Genomic DNA, 17,276 nt, shown 5'->3' with positions numbered 1-17,276 from the left:
GCGTCAATATCTCTTTCCAATTTTGTGATAGGAAACCTGCAAATAATGAGAAATTCCTAAAAAGTTCATGTATATATTATACCAGCACTGTAAGGTAGATTGATGTACTACAATGCAAAATAATTGAGGAACAAACCTTCATCTAAAGCATCAATGCATTTACATTCTTTTTTGTGTGTTACATTTGAGGCTTACTTGTTTCTTTCAGTAGCTGTCAAACCCATTAAAGAGGAAAGATTCAGCAGGGTAAGAAAAAATTGATCTCACTTCTAGGATTCTAAGTTCATCTACAAATTGCTGCACCAAACACCACATTCTGTCGCTATACCAGCATAATCCAGGAGTGCTGGTGCTTATGCTGGTGCAATCGGCAGAGGTCTCTGGCACCAGCCAGTGATGACAAATATAGTTTGATGTGGGAACTGACTCAAAGGACCTGATATTCCAGAGAATATTAAATGAAATCCATGAAGTCTTTTTTGAAGCACCATAGTGGCCAAGACCGCAAGGAGAAGATTTTGTGGTGGGTCTACTGCTTTGGGTGGCAAAATATCTGCATGGGAAGGAGATACTGTAGAGATACTGTAGAACAGACTGGTGAAGCTCAAGAGTGGCCTCAGTTTATCTCAGTGGATAAGGGGCTTGTGAAAGAATGAAACGTTTTTTGAAAGTCTACGTTTAAGTGAGGAATAAGTATGGAACCCAGCAATGCATTTTCAGGCAAAAATGCTACAGAGCTGACTTATGAAAAGTCTAAGCTATGGTAATATGGAGTATGAATTCCCTATATCACAGTAAATGTATGGTAAGGGACACATTTTATATAAAGTAATATTTTTAAGTATGTGATTCAGTGACTCCATGATTCAGATGCAGTACTTTGATTTTGTGTTTGCTATAGGAGACATATGATCCTTGGAGATCTATTAGACTGACTGCAGCTATACTTTGAAAAGCTTTAAAACAAACCCTCATGTTTAATACAGTTTATATTTTTTTAATTTGTAGAACAGTTTTCAAGGTTGCAAAGTGATATTGGACAGTGCGATATAAAAATATAATGCTACAATCTAAAAAAATATGTTGCCTTACTGATAAATTTATTAAGATATATTAAATATATTAATGGCAACATTGCTATGAAAATATAACAGTATAGTAATACTTTAGCAAGTCTTTTGGACACACTTCAAAACCTTTTCTTTCCATGACAAGTCTTTTACAAAATTACATCTCTGTGTGTGTTGTCTTTCCTTATTACAGTGTTTCCTCCCCACATTTTCATTTGCATTGTTACTTTTTCAGTTATTGTAAAAAAAAAAAAGGTATAACATCTATCTTAGATATCACTGATAACAGTGACAAGGCTAAATAACTATTTTGTATGTGTGTGTGTATTTGTGTTACAAGAGATTAAAAAAAGTCTTTTGTCCTTGAAAGAAAATTATGTGCAAAGACTGGAACAATGGGAATTTATTTGTTTTAGTTTGCAATAAAATTTTCAACACCCATCTAATTGCCTTTTCTGACTTCATATCCCAGGGGTCTCAAGCCACCAGCTGAGAAACACTGCCTTAGGGAAAAAAACACTGAGAAAGAGAGAATGTTTTTGCAGTAACAGAACTTGATGAAATAGTTCCATCATCATTGTTACTGACAAAAAATGTAGATTCAGTTTTCCATTTCAGTAACGTGTTTAAATTGCAGGAAATTAATTCAATCTAAGGAACAGTAAATAAATTAGCAGAAAACAGATATACTAACATGTTTAAAGTGAAGATTTTTTAATCTTGGTTCAAAGCATAATGTTGTTTAAAAATTTATACTTCATTTCCTCCTTTAAAACTAAAACACTGGAAGCCTTATTTCAGAGAGAAGGAAGAGAGGAGAGGAGAATCGTTCAGTTTAACATCAAAATGTTGACTTTACAGGTCAACAGAAACTTTGAAGCTGTTCATTAAAACACAATGTTCTAATAACTTGAATTTTCCAAAATTAAATTAATCAGGTGTTTGCATAGCTCTCACATTCAGAGTTGAGATTCAGTAGTACTTAGTTCTACAATCTTTGGCAAGTCATTCCCTGTGTATAATCTGCCCTCTTGAAAGGTAGGTGCTCTTTCTGTGTTTAGACTACCATGTCTCCACCAGAGGACTACTGTGAGTGAACCACGTGTTAGTTGTGAGTGAATTCATGTTAAGTACTTAAAAAAAACCAGAGCAATTTCAGTTTTGCTACACAGCTTTTGATACTCAGGTTTATTCAGTGTAAGTAAATATGGTTCAAAATAACAAGACACATTACTACAGCTGCCAAGTTTCCATATAAAATAAAAAAAAACAAACACAAACTTCACTTAACTGTATTTGTATATAAGATAAAATAAAACTTTTAATGTATCCAAAGCACCAGGTTCTGGATCAATGTGAACTGCAAGATGTAAAGCTTTGCAAAAGTGTTAGTATGTTAGCTTTTAACAAATACATGCTTCAGCATTGTACTAAAAAGTTTTCCTTTAAATAAAATTTTTCTGTATCAATCCACATGATTAAGTTTTGCTTTTTCTGATTTCTTTATCTTTTCATGTGGTTTTTATTGTGTTGGTTAATTATTTTTTGTTACCACCTGAAGTCTATTTCAGACACCCAATGAGCAGTTTCATAAATTTCATTTCAGAAGAGCAAAAAAAAAAAAACAACCAACAACCAACCATTTCCCCCCCCCCCCCCATCTTTCACAGAGAAAAATGCAATGTTACTACCTCAGGAGAAGGCAGTTGAGTCACATCTGTATCACCAATTGTTGAAGTAAGAAGTTTGTCACCTAGAATACCTTCTAAATATTCTGCCATTACTTCCTGTTGCTTAGGGCTGCAGTGGTTCTCCAAAGACAGTACAACTGGATAGTCAGATGCCTGGAAATATATTTTAAAGGTTTTAATTACTAATAAATAAATAAAAAGGATTACTTGATTTCCCAAAATATCTTACAAAAGTCCCCTTGGTAATCTGTGTTTTGCTTTATTTTCAAAACTTTCAGAATATAGGTCAGTTGTTTCAGGTTAATAACACAATAAAAAAGCTCACAATATTTTTGTTAAAGAGAAAGTATAATTGAAAAATTGAAAAAAATGCATCCTCAGGAACTTAAGGGGGCGGTTAAAACAGGGGTAGACATACATAGAGATTAAAAAAACAAAACAAGCAAAAACAAACAAAAAAAACCCACCCAAACCAAACCACTAGGGAAATCAAATGAAGATCAGTTAAGAAGGACACAATACTTCATTGGAGAAACCAGGTAGTATTTGTGCTGATCTTTGAAAAGTGCATACTGAAGTGTATTTGTCCAATAATCCATAGAAGATAATTTATCAGAGGCATTTAACGTACTGATTAATGTTTGTTATAAAGAAAGAAAAGAGAAAATAAGTGTTAAATTAGACAAAAATCAGGCGGATTCTATTGCACAGGGCAGAGTACAACCTGGAAGCAAAAAGCAGAATTTCTTACAGAGTTAATGGCTCAGCTGATACACAGAGCTTTTAAAGAATGATGCATTGGCTACTGTGTGTCTGAAATGGTGCTTCTCAACAAATGAACTTACAAAGTAAAAAGAGGAATTATAATGTCATCTACCAAAAAAAGGAGGATGGGCTAAAACCTCCCAGACACACCAAAGCATAAAAAATAGTTTAGGATAATTTCAAAGGAAACTTAAAACATTCCAAATTCTAAAAACATCAATGTTGACAATTTCGGTGTTTTTCAAAATTAAAGAAATCTTCATCTCTTAAAACCTAATATCCGCTATTCCCAAGAAGCTCTTTCTTTTGAACCTAAAGGTTATATCACAACTATGTCACACAACCGAAATTCTGTTGACTAAGTCATCCCAGCAGGGAATTATCACATTGGGTATATGAACAACGTGTATACAGTCACACACATAATGCTGGCCTGAATACAAGGGTTATTTTAATAGTTGTTCAGGACTTGATTTGAGCAGGAGTTTTGCCAGAAACCTATACAAAAGACTGAGACAGTGCCAAAAGCTCTCCAGCTTTCGCTGCTTTGCCAGAGATAGGCAGAAGCGACATTGCCCTAATGAGTCGTCTGACAAAAAGAGAGCAGTAGGTAGTAACCTTTATCAAGCATTGAATTCAAAATGAAAAGGGAGGGAATGGAAAACTGAGTAAATCTCACACTCAGCTACAATCTAACATTTTTCTCTATTTCATAAACTGAAGCGTAGGATATAAGACAGACTGATAGCAACAGAGGAATAACTGAAGTAAAAAAAATGAAAAGATATAAAGGAGTAAAACATCAGACTGATTCTGAAGTAGTTTTTCACTTTATATTCAGTCCTTGCTTAAATGACCTCAATAAATGACCTAACAACCTGAGTAAGACCTTCTGAATTTCTTGCACCAAGTTTGGTTTATGTTCATTATCAGAAAAATACATTTACTGTTCCTTAAATAAAATTTTAAAAAGATATTAAGAACAGATAGCACAATTTTCCCGTAATTTATTTCAACAATGCCCACTGCCACAAGCATTGTCTCTGTTTCATTTTTTTTTACCCTGGAGAATCACTGACAATAACCATGTCCATGGGCTTTGTTAAAACCACCATCGCATTTTAACCACCATATATATAGATAGATATACATACCACAAATGCATACTTGTCTATCACTTGAATTACAGAATGAAACAGAATTTTGCTAGTTAAAGTGTGACCGTGATACACAACAGGTTCATTGTTTGAGCCATCCCAGCAGTCAATTTCCAGGCAACGACATCCTTTTAAGAGAGCACTTCAAAAGAACAAGAGAAACAATTTTATAGTCAAAAGAAAGATACCACACTTTCTTATACAAGTTGCTGTATTTCTGATTACAAGCACATTGAATAATTACAAAAAAAAGCCCCTGGTTTTTCATCACAAAAGTAAAGAAATCCTATGGAATTATACAGATGTGAGACAGAGCGATGTTTTCTGTTGTTTATCTTAGGCATGTTAGGTAATAATCTTTATTAGAGCATTAAGGAGTAACATGGATTATCTGAATAACCTTCATTAACAGACTAAAAATGAGAGTCAAAGATTTAAATAAAAGAATTTCGGAATGCTGGAAATTGTTCCTTAACGTAGAAGAATAAAAGTTTGAAAGGGCCTTCTTTATTACTATTCCAGGATTTGTCTGCAACTTTGGGAATCATTATACTTAAAAATAATAGCATCGCACTTACAGAATCATGTTGTGCTTGGTCTTTACATAATTCAATTGTTCTCCTCCCACCTTATTTCTAAGAGGGAGTGCTAAAATTTCTCGTATGCCTTAAATTTACTGTTTTAATTTTTAATATCTTAACGGCATCCCTTAAAGGTCTTAGGTTTCTCATATTTGGCTTGTTACTAATTTAAACATTTCTTGTAGACTGTTTTACCTAATTACCAATCTGTCTTTTACATGCTGCCCTTTACATGCTAACGATGTCTCAAAGATGCTTCTATCTTATTTTAGCTTTTATATTCTCCTTACACAAATAGTAAAGAGAAATTCCAATTTGCATTTATTTTAAGCAATGCAGTATTAATGTCATATCATTTTAAATACTGTTAGAAATAAATTCACTAGTGTTTCTGATCATTGCAACCTATTAGAGAATATCCAGAGAACAACCAAACCAAAAAAAGTTCAGAGAGATGATGGTTCCAGCTGCTTTCACTTCACTAAATTAGTACAAAGTAATGGGAATGCTGGATACCTGTCTTCCAAACTCTTCATACTTTCTGTCCCCCTCTGTAATACCTTTATTACATAACCCATTTTCTCCCTCCCTGATCCTTTCTCCTAAATGCTTCTTGGCCATAAGGCATCCTGGTTTCCTTCTCTTGGAGTCAGATGCTGCACATTCAAAGACAAAGCTTTTTCTCCCTCCTGGTTACTATAATGACACTTTTTTTTGTGGTGTTTTTTTTTTTTTTTTCCTAAATTGTAAATTGACCATACAGCAACACACACTGATCACAGATATCCTTGACATAATCCACCATGCTGTGCCCTTATGTCCTGTATATGGATCAGATTAAAGTTTGCCCAGGAATTTTACATTTATTTCAGGGAGTTATTTATTTTGGCATGGCATGTTGAGATTAAAAACTAATTTAATCATATATTGTGCAGCACACTATAGATTTCATTTGCTGCAAGGTAGATTTTTTGAGATGTAAGTGAAAAAATAGATTATTTCCAGACTATGAACAGATGGTTTGGCAAATATCTTGAAAAATGTATACACAAAATAAGGTACCACTCTCACATTTTCTACTTGTATCTGTGGTGGTTTCGTTCCTTATTGTCAATCAGGATTATATGTGACTTAGTATTAATTTTTAAAAAAGCCAAAGAATGTCTAAAATACTAAAAACCAGTATCTAAATACCTGGTATATCCCCATAAATCGCTGGGCCCTATTAGTTGGTCAGATACCAAGTAGGTGTTGTGAGAAGATGAAATAAAATAGTCACATAATGGGTGGTTCATATCTTGGTAGACGGTCCTGTGATCGCTTTTAAATATCAAACAGTCTTCTGAGTTCATGTACCTTATAAATCCTTCAAATGACATCTGCCTTCTTTTCTTCACTGAGCAAAAAAGAAAGCAAAAAATTTCTGCTGTGAAGATAAATTGATGGTTATATCTGTGTATTTCCATAATTTTAATAGCCAATTCTGAACATTGCTAAAGGTTATTCAGCATAACACTTTCCTGCAATTTTAAAATTCATAGCAAATAATATAAACACAAACATCAGATGTGTGCAATTCTGGAGATGAATTGCTGTAGTTCAAAATTATGAGACATTTTTATTCTTCTCTGGACACCAGTAAGAAGAGTTTGCAGTAGTCTTAATTAAATACAAAGGAAAATATTTGTTCTTGTTTAGTTTTGGAAAGGGGTATGCCAGTCAATGCACAAAGAGAATCTTCTTTTCTCTGTAGAAAGAACAGGAATTGTTCTCCAAAATGTCAATTGTAGACTGTCAAAATAATCTTGCAGAAACTACAATTTGTAGCTAAATATCTTCCTCGGTGGTGGAAAATTCCAAATAAATAGTGATGAAAAATAATGTTTAAATTAGAAGTATTTGAAATAAAAATAGAATTTTAGCAAAATAAATGACCACCCACAAAGATGAATTTCAAATCAAGTTTATGATATTACTTCATCTATAACAAAATGTGCTAATTGCTTCCATTCCAGTGATAGCCATCCTGTTTGTTTCGGTTTTAACTGATTTAATGACAAACAGATACATTATACTGTCAACTGCTGCTCCAATATCGTGCTTCAAATGTAATAATTTTGCAAATTATATAATCTCAGAAGCCACCTTTGCTTCAAAACATAACCTAGTTTGAGTTAGTGAGGGATTTTGCCCAGTTCTGGCTGCAAAATAACCTTATCTTTGTCATCATAGTAGGCTACTGATAATTAAGCAGTAAGTAATCCAAGATTACATTCTGTTAAGAATAATTTACAGAAGTCGATGTGTATAAACTTTTGGAAAAAAAACCCAAACAAATGAAAATCTAACCCCGAAACACTTATCCGACCTGTTAATTCTCAATACAGCTATAAGAATCATGATTTACAGGCTAGAGCTGCAATCATCCGTCTTCGGTATGTTTACCTCTTTTATCTCTAAATGAGGATTTCTTAAAATCATTCTGATGATGGTAACACAAAGAAAATAATTATTTCTAAGTTGTACAGGTTTTTTAACTAGAAAACATTGCAATGTTTTAAAATGCTAAACACAAATAGAAAATAAAGATTAAAGCCCTCCAGAGATCATACATACATTCATACACTGTTGTCCTTAACCATAAAAATATTACTCCTACCGGAAGTCCATTGAAGCTATTCTTAAAGACTTCCATTCATGAAGAATCCACAGAGATCCTAGTAATCCCATTTCGGCACTAAGTAACCTTATCATTAGAAATTTTTCCATAATGTTCAAAATATTTGTTTTGTACTATTCCTCTCCTTTTTTTCCACAGTTTCATACACATATGAAGACTGCTATTACACTTCCCCTCAGTCCACGCTTTCCAGAAGAAAGTAGTTCAATTCACTATATCTTTCTGCTTAGGTTAGGTTTTCTTAGACTTCTGAAAATTTGAAAATTTGCATTGTTTTTCTACAACTCTCTGCATCTAGTGAACTTCCTTCTTGATACATGACACCCTAAATGGAGTGCAGGGTTTCTTCTTATTGAACTCCATCCTTCTTTTCTATATCATCAATTTGCCAAGATCATTTTGACTTCTAATCGTGTTCCCTATAATACTTCAAGTATACAGCACTACACTGTAAATAATAATGGGAGGTATCTTCTTATCCTCGTTGTGCCTCTAATCCTACCCATGCAAAGATTGAAAAATTAGCAATATTTTTTTAAAAAAATATATTTATACAAAGCGTAGAAAAATAAAGTGCATTTGGTTGGCATAAAATCATAGAATCATAGGATGGTTAGAGTTGGAAGGGAACTTAAAGTTCATCTAGTTCCAAGCCCCCTGCCACAGGCAGGGACACCTCCCACTAGACCAGGTTGCTCAAAGCCCCATACAACCTTGACCTTCCAGAAATGGGGCATTCACAACTTCTCTGGGCAACCCGTTCCAGCGTCTCACCACCCTCACAGGAAAGAATGTCTTCCTAATATCCAATCTAAATCTACCCTCTTTCAGTTTAAAACCGTTACCCCTCATCCTATTACTACACGCCCTTGTAAAAAGTCCCTCCCCATCTTTCCTGTAGGCCCCCTTCAGGTACTGGAAGGCTGCTATAAGGTCTCCCCGGAGCCTTCCCTTCTCCAGACTGAACAACTTTGACTCTCTCAGCCTGTCCTCACAGGAGAGGTGCTCCATCCCTCTGATCATCTTCGTGGCCCTCTGCTGGACCCATTCCAACAGGTCCATATCCTTCTTGTGCTGAGGACTCCAGAGCTGCACGCAGTACTCCAGGTAGGGTCTCACCAGAGCAGAGTAGAGGGGTAGAGTCACCTCCCTTGACCTGCTGGCCATACTTCTTTTGATGCAGCCCATGATGCAGTTGGCTTTCTGGGCTATGAGTACACATTGCTGGCTCATGTTGAGCTTCTCATCCACCAATACCCCCAAGTCCTTCTCTTCTGGGCTGCTCTCAATCCATTCTCTGCCCAGCCTGTATTTGTGCTTCGGATTGACCTCACCCACGTGCAGGACCTTGCACTTGTCCTGGTTGAACTTCATGAGGTTCACACGGGCCCATCTTTCAAGCTTGTCCATATCCCTCTGGATGGCATCCTTTCCCTCCAGCATGTAGGCTGCACCAAGCAGCTTGGTGTCATCAGTAAACTTGCTGAGGGTGCACTCAATGCCATTGTCCATGTTGCCAACAAAGATGTTAAACAGCACCAGTGCAAATACCGACCCCTGAGGAACGCCACTTGTCACTGGTCTCCGCTTGGACATGGAGCCGTTGGACGAAGTCTTTGAGTGTGGCCATCCAGCCAATTTCTTATACATCAAGTGGTCTATCAGCCAAATCCATGTGTCTCCAATTTAGATACAAGGATGTCGTGCGCAACAGTGTCAAATGCTTTGCACAAGTCCAGAAAAGATGACATCAGTTACTCTTCCCTTATCCACCAACGCTGTAACCCCATTGTAGAAGGCCACCAAATTTCAGGCACAGTTTTCCTTTAGTGAAGCCATGTTGGTTGTCACCAATCCCCTCCTTATTTTCCATCTGCCTTACCACAGTTTCCAGGAGGATCTGCTTCACGATCTTGCAGGGCACAGAGGTGAGACTAACTGGCCTCTAGTTCCCCGGGTCTTCCTTTTTTCCCTTTTTAAAAATGGGCGTTACATTTCCCCTTTTCAAGTCAGCATGAGCTTCACCGGACTGCCACGACATCTCAAGTGTGATGGATAGTGGCTTAGCAACTTCATCCATCAGTTCCCTCAGGACCCATGGATGAATTTCATCAGGTCCCATGGACTTATCTCATCAGGTCCCATAGACTTGTGCACCTTCAGGCTCCCCAGCTGGTCTCGAACCTCATCTTCTCCTACAGTGGGTAGTTCCTCATTCTCCCAGTTCCTGCCTGTGCCTTCTCTGATTTGGGTGATGTGGCTAGAGCACTTGCTGGTGAAGACTGAGACAAAAAAGTCATTGAGCACCTCGGCCTTGTCCATGTCCCAGGAGACCAGGTCTCCCATTTCCTTCTGGAGAGTGACCACATTTTCCCTAGTATTTTCTTTAATCTCATTTAATAACTCACAACTTCTATTCAAAATTAATAATAAAAGGGAGAGTTAATTGAATGTTTGTGTAGAACAAAATTGACATTTGGATGTTAGTAAGACAAAACTGTCAGGTGTGAATTCACATATTCATTACTTTTATGATCAATTCCATAAAATAGTTGCTTCAGCCAAAAATACAAGTTTTAGCACACATGCACAAACACAAAATCTGTTAATGCAGCATTTTGGCATTAGAAAATTAAACTGTACAATAAAAATGGAAGAGTAACATATTCTGTACTGTTCCTGAACGAAGTACATCACCCTCTGAGAGTTAATTCAGAGTTATCTGGCTCAATAGCATTGAAAAGTCTCTCTCTGCACACAAATGTTAGGGATGCACTAAATGTTATAGATGGACTTATCAATGTTGTATATAAAATCTATTCAGTGTTTTCATCTTAATCTTGACATAACAATGCTATCAAGTTTATCAGATAATGGTTGTTACTGTTAGCAAACCAGTCAATCAAGTGTCAAAACCTGCCCTTTTCCCTTTCTGCAATATACAGGACAAGGACAGCAGATGAGTCCAACAGATCATCCTGATGAAGAATATTCTGTACCAAATTCAGAATGACAGTTACACAATACAACACCATATGAATCAACTATCAAGTCAATCATATCTGGAACTTTCCAATAAATAGGTGTGAGTGGGAGTATTAGTTCACTCAAAGGAGCATGAACCATACAGCTATTATTTCATTCATGAAGATCATTTCCAATTACAAGACAAACAATTTTATCACAGATGAAGAAACAAAAAAGAATTTGGCTCAGCACCTGAAGTTTAAACCAGACATTAAATTAAAACTATAGAAACTTCTGTTGATATTTACAAATGTTTTCTAACTGACTAAAGATTCTTCATTGTTTTACCCATTTATAGATACTAACTTTCCCATCAAAATAGATAACTCAAAGTAAAAAGAACCTTTTAATTTAAAAGGCAAACTCAGAAAATAATGACATAAGGAATCAAAGGTTTTTCAACCTAAACTATGCATACCTTCTTCAATTGGCTCGTGCTTCAAAATAATTTCTAAAGCCATTGTTTCACAGCCTTCAGTTTCATATTGTTCTTTTCTGAGAAATTCAACAAGCTCGGTGTCAGCTAGAATTTTGTTGTTTGGAGAGTATGCACGGAAAAGTTCCTGAAATTCAACTCTATGTACAATAGCTCGATAAATTGCCCTGAAGTCTTCTATGTTAATTATGTTTGTCTTCCGTTTGTCAACTGTTTTCTGGAAAAAAAAGTAATCAAAACAGTCAATATGAAGATATGCAATGATACAAAAATACACACAAAACACTCCATTATAGCTAATCATAAGAGTGAGAACAATAGTGAAAACCTCAGGCAACAGTGACTGCAATGCATTATCAAATGATATACTTCTACTTCTATATGCAACTTTTATATTTGACTTTGTGTGTTGAAAATATTTTATGCAAATCAAAATCTACCATATGTCATAATTAGTATTTAAGTAATTACAATAAATTTTTATATAAAGCATATGTAATATTAAAACACATTGTATAAAACCTCAAAAATGCTATGCAGTAAAATAAATCTGCAGCATAAAAATTATCGAGTGGAAAATATATTTAATCTTCTAATAACTGTTCAACAGCAATTTAAACCATTTTGTAAATACTTTCAGTTAAATTTACATACAACATACAGAAAACAGTAATCTAAGAAATGAAATAAGGATGACCAAATTATCATGAGATCCGAGTCTTTCAATACATCAAATAAGAAACACTATTAGAGTTTGGAGACAAGATACTTTATAATAACCTATGACTTCTTGTTCTATCCTTAACAAGCCAAAATGTTTAACTCAGTAAGCTTGTTTTCATAGAGCTTACAAAATGTTCGCACATTAATTAATTTCAGTGTCTCAATAAAAAAGCCATGAGAAAAACCAAAAGCACAGAAGAATTTGAGTAGAATAATACTTTTTTACCCTTTCTGACATTTACTTTTATCTCAGGCTTAACAATTTTATTTCTCCTTTAAAAGTTTCTACGAGAAATACATAATTGTGCATATGAAAAATAGATGTTTCTAACAGTTTAGCTTGCATTGTTCTTAAAAGTTGCCAAATTAAGAGAAACTTCAGAAATTTACTGACAAAATTACTCATAAAAATAATAAATAAATGGTAATTCATTGCCTCATTTATTACCACTTTAAGCTGATCAAAATTCATAATTGTTCATTCCTTAAACTGAGACTACCAACTTATTTTATATATTATTTATATATATATATAAAAAAATATAAATTTAAATATAAAGATGCTGTTCATCATCTAATAACATGGCACCTGCTATGGTTATTAGAGCTTCCCCAAAATGATCCATAAAGTGTCTTACTTAAGCTTTGGCTGTTCTTTGATACTTTTCGTTATTACTAAATTAGGTTAGTTTTGAAGAGACACCATAAAAACTAATGCTAATGACACATTACCAGCTTCTTCCTGTGCGGTACAGTTCCTACTAAAAGATGTCTGAATAAGTACAATAAAAGTAAAAATAAGTAAGATAACCAAAATAAGTACAAAAATAAATTTCCTGAGTTCTAGCCAAAAATTTTACAAATCAGTATGTAAGTATTTTCTTTGATTTTGTGAAAGAGAATTTTAATGATCTTTTTTAAGAAAAATCAACAGCAAGAAAACAATTCAATACAGATGCCAATAATACGCATTTCATTACTGCTTGAGAAATCCTGCATCTAAGGTTAATATCCTCAATCTAATTTTTAACATCTTTAAGAAAACTGCAAATTTACTCATAACTGTTAAATAGAAAAAGAAAACACCAACTTATTTTGGCATTAAACAGCCTATCAGGACTTGGGAAACGTTCACTTACGTATCCGCACAAAGTGAAGCTTGTCAAAAAAGTTAAATTTTCTTTCTCAGTCTCCTCTTGATGAAATACAGGGAATAATACTACACAGGAGAGCTTTTCAAATTAAAGTTATGAAAATCATGTTGATATAAAAAAAGGATATCTTGACAAAGACTTAGTGTTGAGATGAATTCTATGAAAATGCATTAATCCTTAAAAATCATAATGTTCATAATGCGGATATTGCTCAAAGGAGCATTAAAGCAAAATAAATTCAAAGAGACCAGACAAGAAAAAAGAGATTATTCTTTAAAAATTATGTTTTCTGTTAAATTGATTTTGTCATGTATAACCATTCGATTAACTGTTGATGCATACTTACAATGATGCCAGTAAGAGTTCCTTCCAGACTGCCTTGCATTTTTATGTTCTATTACACTGATGAAAAATTTGAGCCCAAAAACTGTTGAAAATACTCAAATCTTTCTTAAATACAAAAGAATACCTGACGGTCCTGCTACAAATAACTATATCAGGCCGTTAAGTATATTATACTGCTAAATATAACTCAATCAGACTTGTTCTATGCAGGTCACTTCCTCCAATAATTACTCTCTACCCACAATTCATTATCTCTCTAAAATTTCTGTCAGAAAGCAAAGTAGGTGGAAAATACAGGAAACAATGAGAAATAGTTTCAAGTTCTCATGAGATTCTCAAGGTTGGTAATTCTCTCAATGCAGTGCAAGTTCAAAAACCACAGGCACCTTCTTTAGCAAGGGTTGAGTTAATGCTGCCAGTTTTACCTTGGCTCGACAAGGCAGAAAACAAAGAGAGAGGAACAAAATAGAGTGAGGAAATCCTAATGCCTTCCCTCTGCCTGCCAGCCTGCCAGCGTGACGTGCCCTAAAAGTTTCTGACTTGCCATAGTTATTTCTCCTCTGTCAAATCTGGACAGAATCAGCCAGCTGGTTACAAAATTCTCAAAGAAGTCACATATATATCTAGCCACTTGCCTTCATTCCCTTAGGAAAACAGCTTTATCAGACAGCTATTTTTGGTAAAAAAAAAAAAAAAAAAAAAAAAAAAAAGAGCTGAAAGGAAAATTCATACATCTTTGAGTAATTACTTGAGGGGACCTGAAGAACATGAAATCCTAATACATCCAAAGGCACTCTGTTTTGCAGTATTTGCTCACTGGGACTGCATCCACTTGATGGTAGTTTGCTTACCTACATTAAATTAGCTTATTAGTTAAGTCCTATTTCTAGCTGCATCATGTAACCTTCATAGAAATCTCTTAAATGTTGCCTTATTTCAAGGTCACATCCTTCCCTGGGGGTTAGAGTGCAATTCCCATGCATTCAGGCGCACCTCTTAAATACTTCAAAGGAGAGGTATAGTGGAAAATTGAGTGAACAAGTGTGCTGGATCTGTTAACCTGAAGCCCGAGCAGATCAGACAAGTCCATATTGTCCTACTGGCAAAAGGATTTTTAGGAAGTCGCTCTAACGGCTCTGCCCAGCATCAGATAGGCATGTCTGGGCTCATTCTCTTGATCACAAAAGCAGCTGGATGGGATGAAACCAGAATATTTATTTTTTCTCAACTGAGGCCTTGCTGGAAAAAAGTTGGAAATCATGACCTACATATTTTCTATTACGCTACACTATTCTGGTTTGGTGAAGAGATGATGGTTGCAATCACTCAGTTATCTATTTTACACAGAAACAAAAGACCTGAACCAGGCAAATTATTTGCTGATTTAGGACACCCTATTAGCATGAAATTGACTTCTTGAAACATTAATTTTTAAAAGTCAGCAAATATAAGGCACATGTGTAACCGGACTTCTAAATGCATTTAATTGCTTAATCCACAAATTCCTCACCTTGAAAACATGTTTTACATGTGCGAAATCACAAGGTATTTGCAGTGTTTCAAGCAGCTTCATTGTGCTGTCTAAATCAATCTTCCCAGTCCTGAACTCATTCTGAATGATGGACAAAAACCACGTATAAGAAATCAGGTTAAGGAGGCTTCTGGCCCATGTCATTGCCTTTTAGTAGGTGAGGAGGGGGAGTAGTTTAATTTTCTTAAACCCAAAAGGCTTGCACTTTGCTTTTTTCAAGTGTGGGGAGGCCGCGGGGACTCGGAAGCTGTGGGGAATGGTGGTAAGATGGGTGCCAACAAAAAGCAGCAACGAGGTGAGGGTGCCCAGCCCTGTGCCCACCCGACCAGCCTCAACCAGCCCTGGCTGGAGCGGGCCAGGCCAGACTGGACTGGCTGCCCCAGGCCCTCCCTGCCGCCCAGCGTGCACAGGCCGGGCCCAGGCCTGGGGGGAAAGAGGCACACAGGGGGAGGTCACACAATGGCAGTTGTTGCAGGGCAGGGAGAGGAGAGGAGGAGGAGGAGGAGGAGGTAGAGCGGGAGGAGGATATCTGTTCTCCTCCATGGCGGCTCCGCATCGCCTGCTCTGGTCTCTTCACTGCGATGGCGTTGGTAGCGTTTGGCAGGACATCACCTCGGCTTGCTCCAGTTCCCAGTGGGGCCCTTTTCCCTTCCCTCGCAGCCCCTGCACCCCTGCCGGGATGCTCAGCCCCGTCTCAGCACAGCCCCCACCCTCGGGCCCCCACCAGTGCCGCCCCGGCTGCCGCTGTGAGGTCACAAACTGTGGGCCCCCAGCGCAGGCCCCTTCCCACCGCTGCTCCCCCTCCACCTCTGCCGCCATCTTGTGCCTTTTCCCTCCAGCACCCTGCAGTCTCCTGCCCTTTGGATAGCCCTCGCTCCCAGCATGTGGTAGAGGAAGGAGCTCCGCAAGCCGAAGAAGGTGTCTCTCATTTGCAGCCTGCTGCGCCAGTCCCTTCATGGGGAGTCCGGCCAGATTGTCTGAGATCTCTCTGCCCTTGTCCAAGATGAGAAGCTGGTGACGCAGGAGGCTGCCCGCCTTGGGGCCTGTCACAACAAGAGCAACTTCACCCCCATCCAAATAAATGGGCACTCCTGACCCATTACAACAACTTAGAGGGAAACCGCTTCTTTGATCCTCAGGACAAATTGTCTTTTGTGTTTGACCACCTGTGTGGGGTAACCAGCAAAACCCAGAGGCAGGGTGTGATGCTAGGTGAGGGGGAGCTGTGGCGAGAGGCCCTCCACAAGGGCTTCACGGCCTACGTGAGCTGCCACTTTCCTGTGGGGACCTGCGGTGTGTTCAAAAAAGGCCTGGGGAAGAGGCAGATGTTTGTGGCCTGCATTGAGGCTCATCAGTACCAGCCTTCAAATCACTGGAACAGCCTGTGGAAGTCAGGCTGGACTTTTGCCCTGACTCCTGTTACCACTCAAGTTACAGGGATCTGTCCCCTCCAGGTACACTACTTCAAAGATGCCAACCTCCATGTAACTGTCAGCAAGTCTGTGAGAGAGACTCTAAATGTGATAGACCAAAGTCAACGTGCTACAGATTTTGTGAAACTCATGAAAGCTGAGGACACCAAGTTTCATGTTGCCATCCTGGAAAACATTCAGGCTCTGTCAGAGGATATATGGGGAAAAAAATCTGCAGAGGAAACTCCCTGTTACTCACACTTCTATGAGCTGGAATAAACTATTGAATGATCAGCATCTGAACACCAGTGTCTCCAATGCAGAAATGCCTCCATGCTTACTGAAACACACTATTTGATATCTTGGCCTAAATAAAAAATAAAAATAAAAAAAGACAAAATGGTGGTGTTTGATTGATTTATTTCTGGATTACTCAGGACAGTGCGGAATCCGTCATCAGTCAATCACCACTTTGGAAATAATTCAGGTCTTTAGTGACTGAAAACAATTTGCAGGCTGTTTTTATTTTCTTCATGTACTTTTCAACTGCTTCTGGAGGTACTAGTAATGGTCACTGTCAAAGGCAGTACAGTGCTACAGGTGAGCCAGCAAGCAAACTTTCCTTTGTAATTTTACCCATTATTATATTTACTTACGTGACTTCATATTATATGTAGCATTGATTATAAGGAAATCAGTAAGGT

General features: G+C 37.0%; 2 protein-coding genes across 2 annotated transcripts in view; one reads left to right on the top strand and one right to left on the bottom strand.

The window, feature by feature from the left end:
* PLCZ1 (phospholipase C zeta 1) overlaps positions 1-15,703 on the bottom strand; it is a 49,937-nt gene extending 34,234 nt beyond the window's left edge. The window contains exons 1-6 of the mRNA XM_054225060.1: positions 15,690-15,703; positions 15,140-15,263; positions 11,390-11,624; positions 6,459-6,660; positions 4,681-4,825; positions 2,762-2,914 (exon numbers count right to left, since the gene is read on the bottom strand). Coding sequence (XP_054081035.1) covers positions 2,762-2,914; positions 4,681-4,825; positions 6,459-6,660; positions 11,390-11,624; positions 15,140-15,263; positions 15,690-15,703 — 873 coding nt within the window. The remainder of the gene's footprint in view (positions 1-2,761; positions 2,915-4,680; positions 4,826-6,458; positions 6,661-11,389; positions 11,625-15,139; positions 15,264-15,689) is intronic.
* A 38-nt stretch (positions 15,704-15,741) lies between these two features.
* Positions 15,742-16,930, top strand: CAPZA3 (capping actin protein of muscle Z-line subunit alpha 3). Its single transcript, XM_054197275.1, is given in 4 exon segments — positions 15,742-15,750; positions 16,052-16,244; positions 16,247-16,794; positions 16,796-16,930. Coding segments are annotated over 4 exon segments (885 nt in total).
* The last annotated feature ends 346 nt before the right edge of the window (positions 16,931-17,276 follow it).

This window comes from Rissa tridactyla, chromosome 1 (assembly GCF_028500815.1).
Source record: "Rissa tridactyla isolate bRisTri1 chromosome 1, bRisTri1.patW.cur.20221130, whole genome shotgun sequence".
Lineage (NCBI taxonomy): Eukaryota > Metazoa > Chordata > Aves > Charadriiformes > Laridae > Rissa > Rissa tridactyla.
Note: the sequence above shows the minus strand (reverse complement) of the source record. Positions and strands in the feature narration are given on the sequence as shown.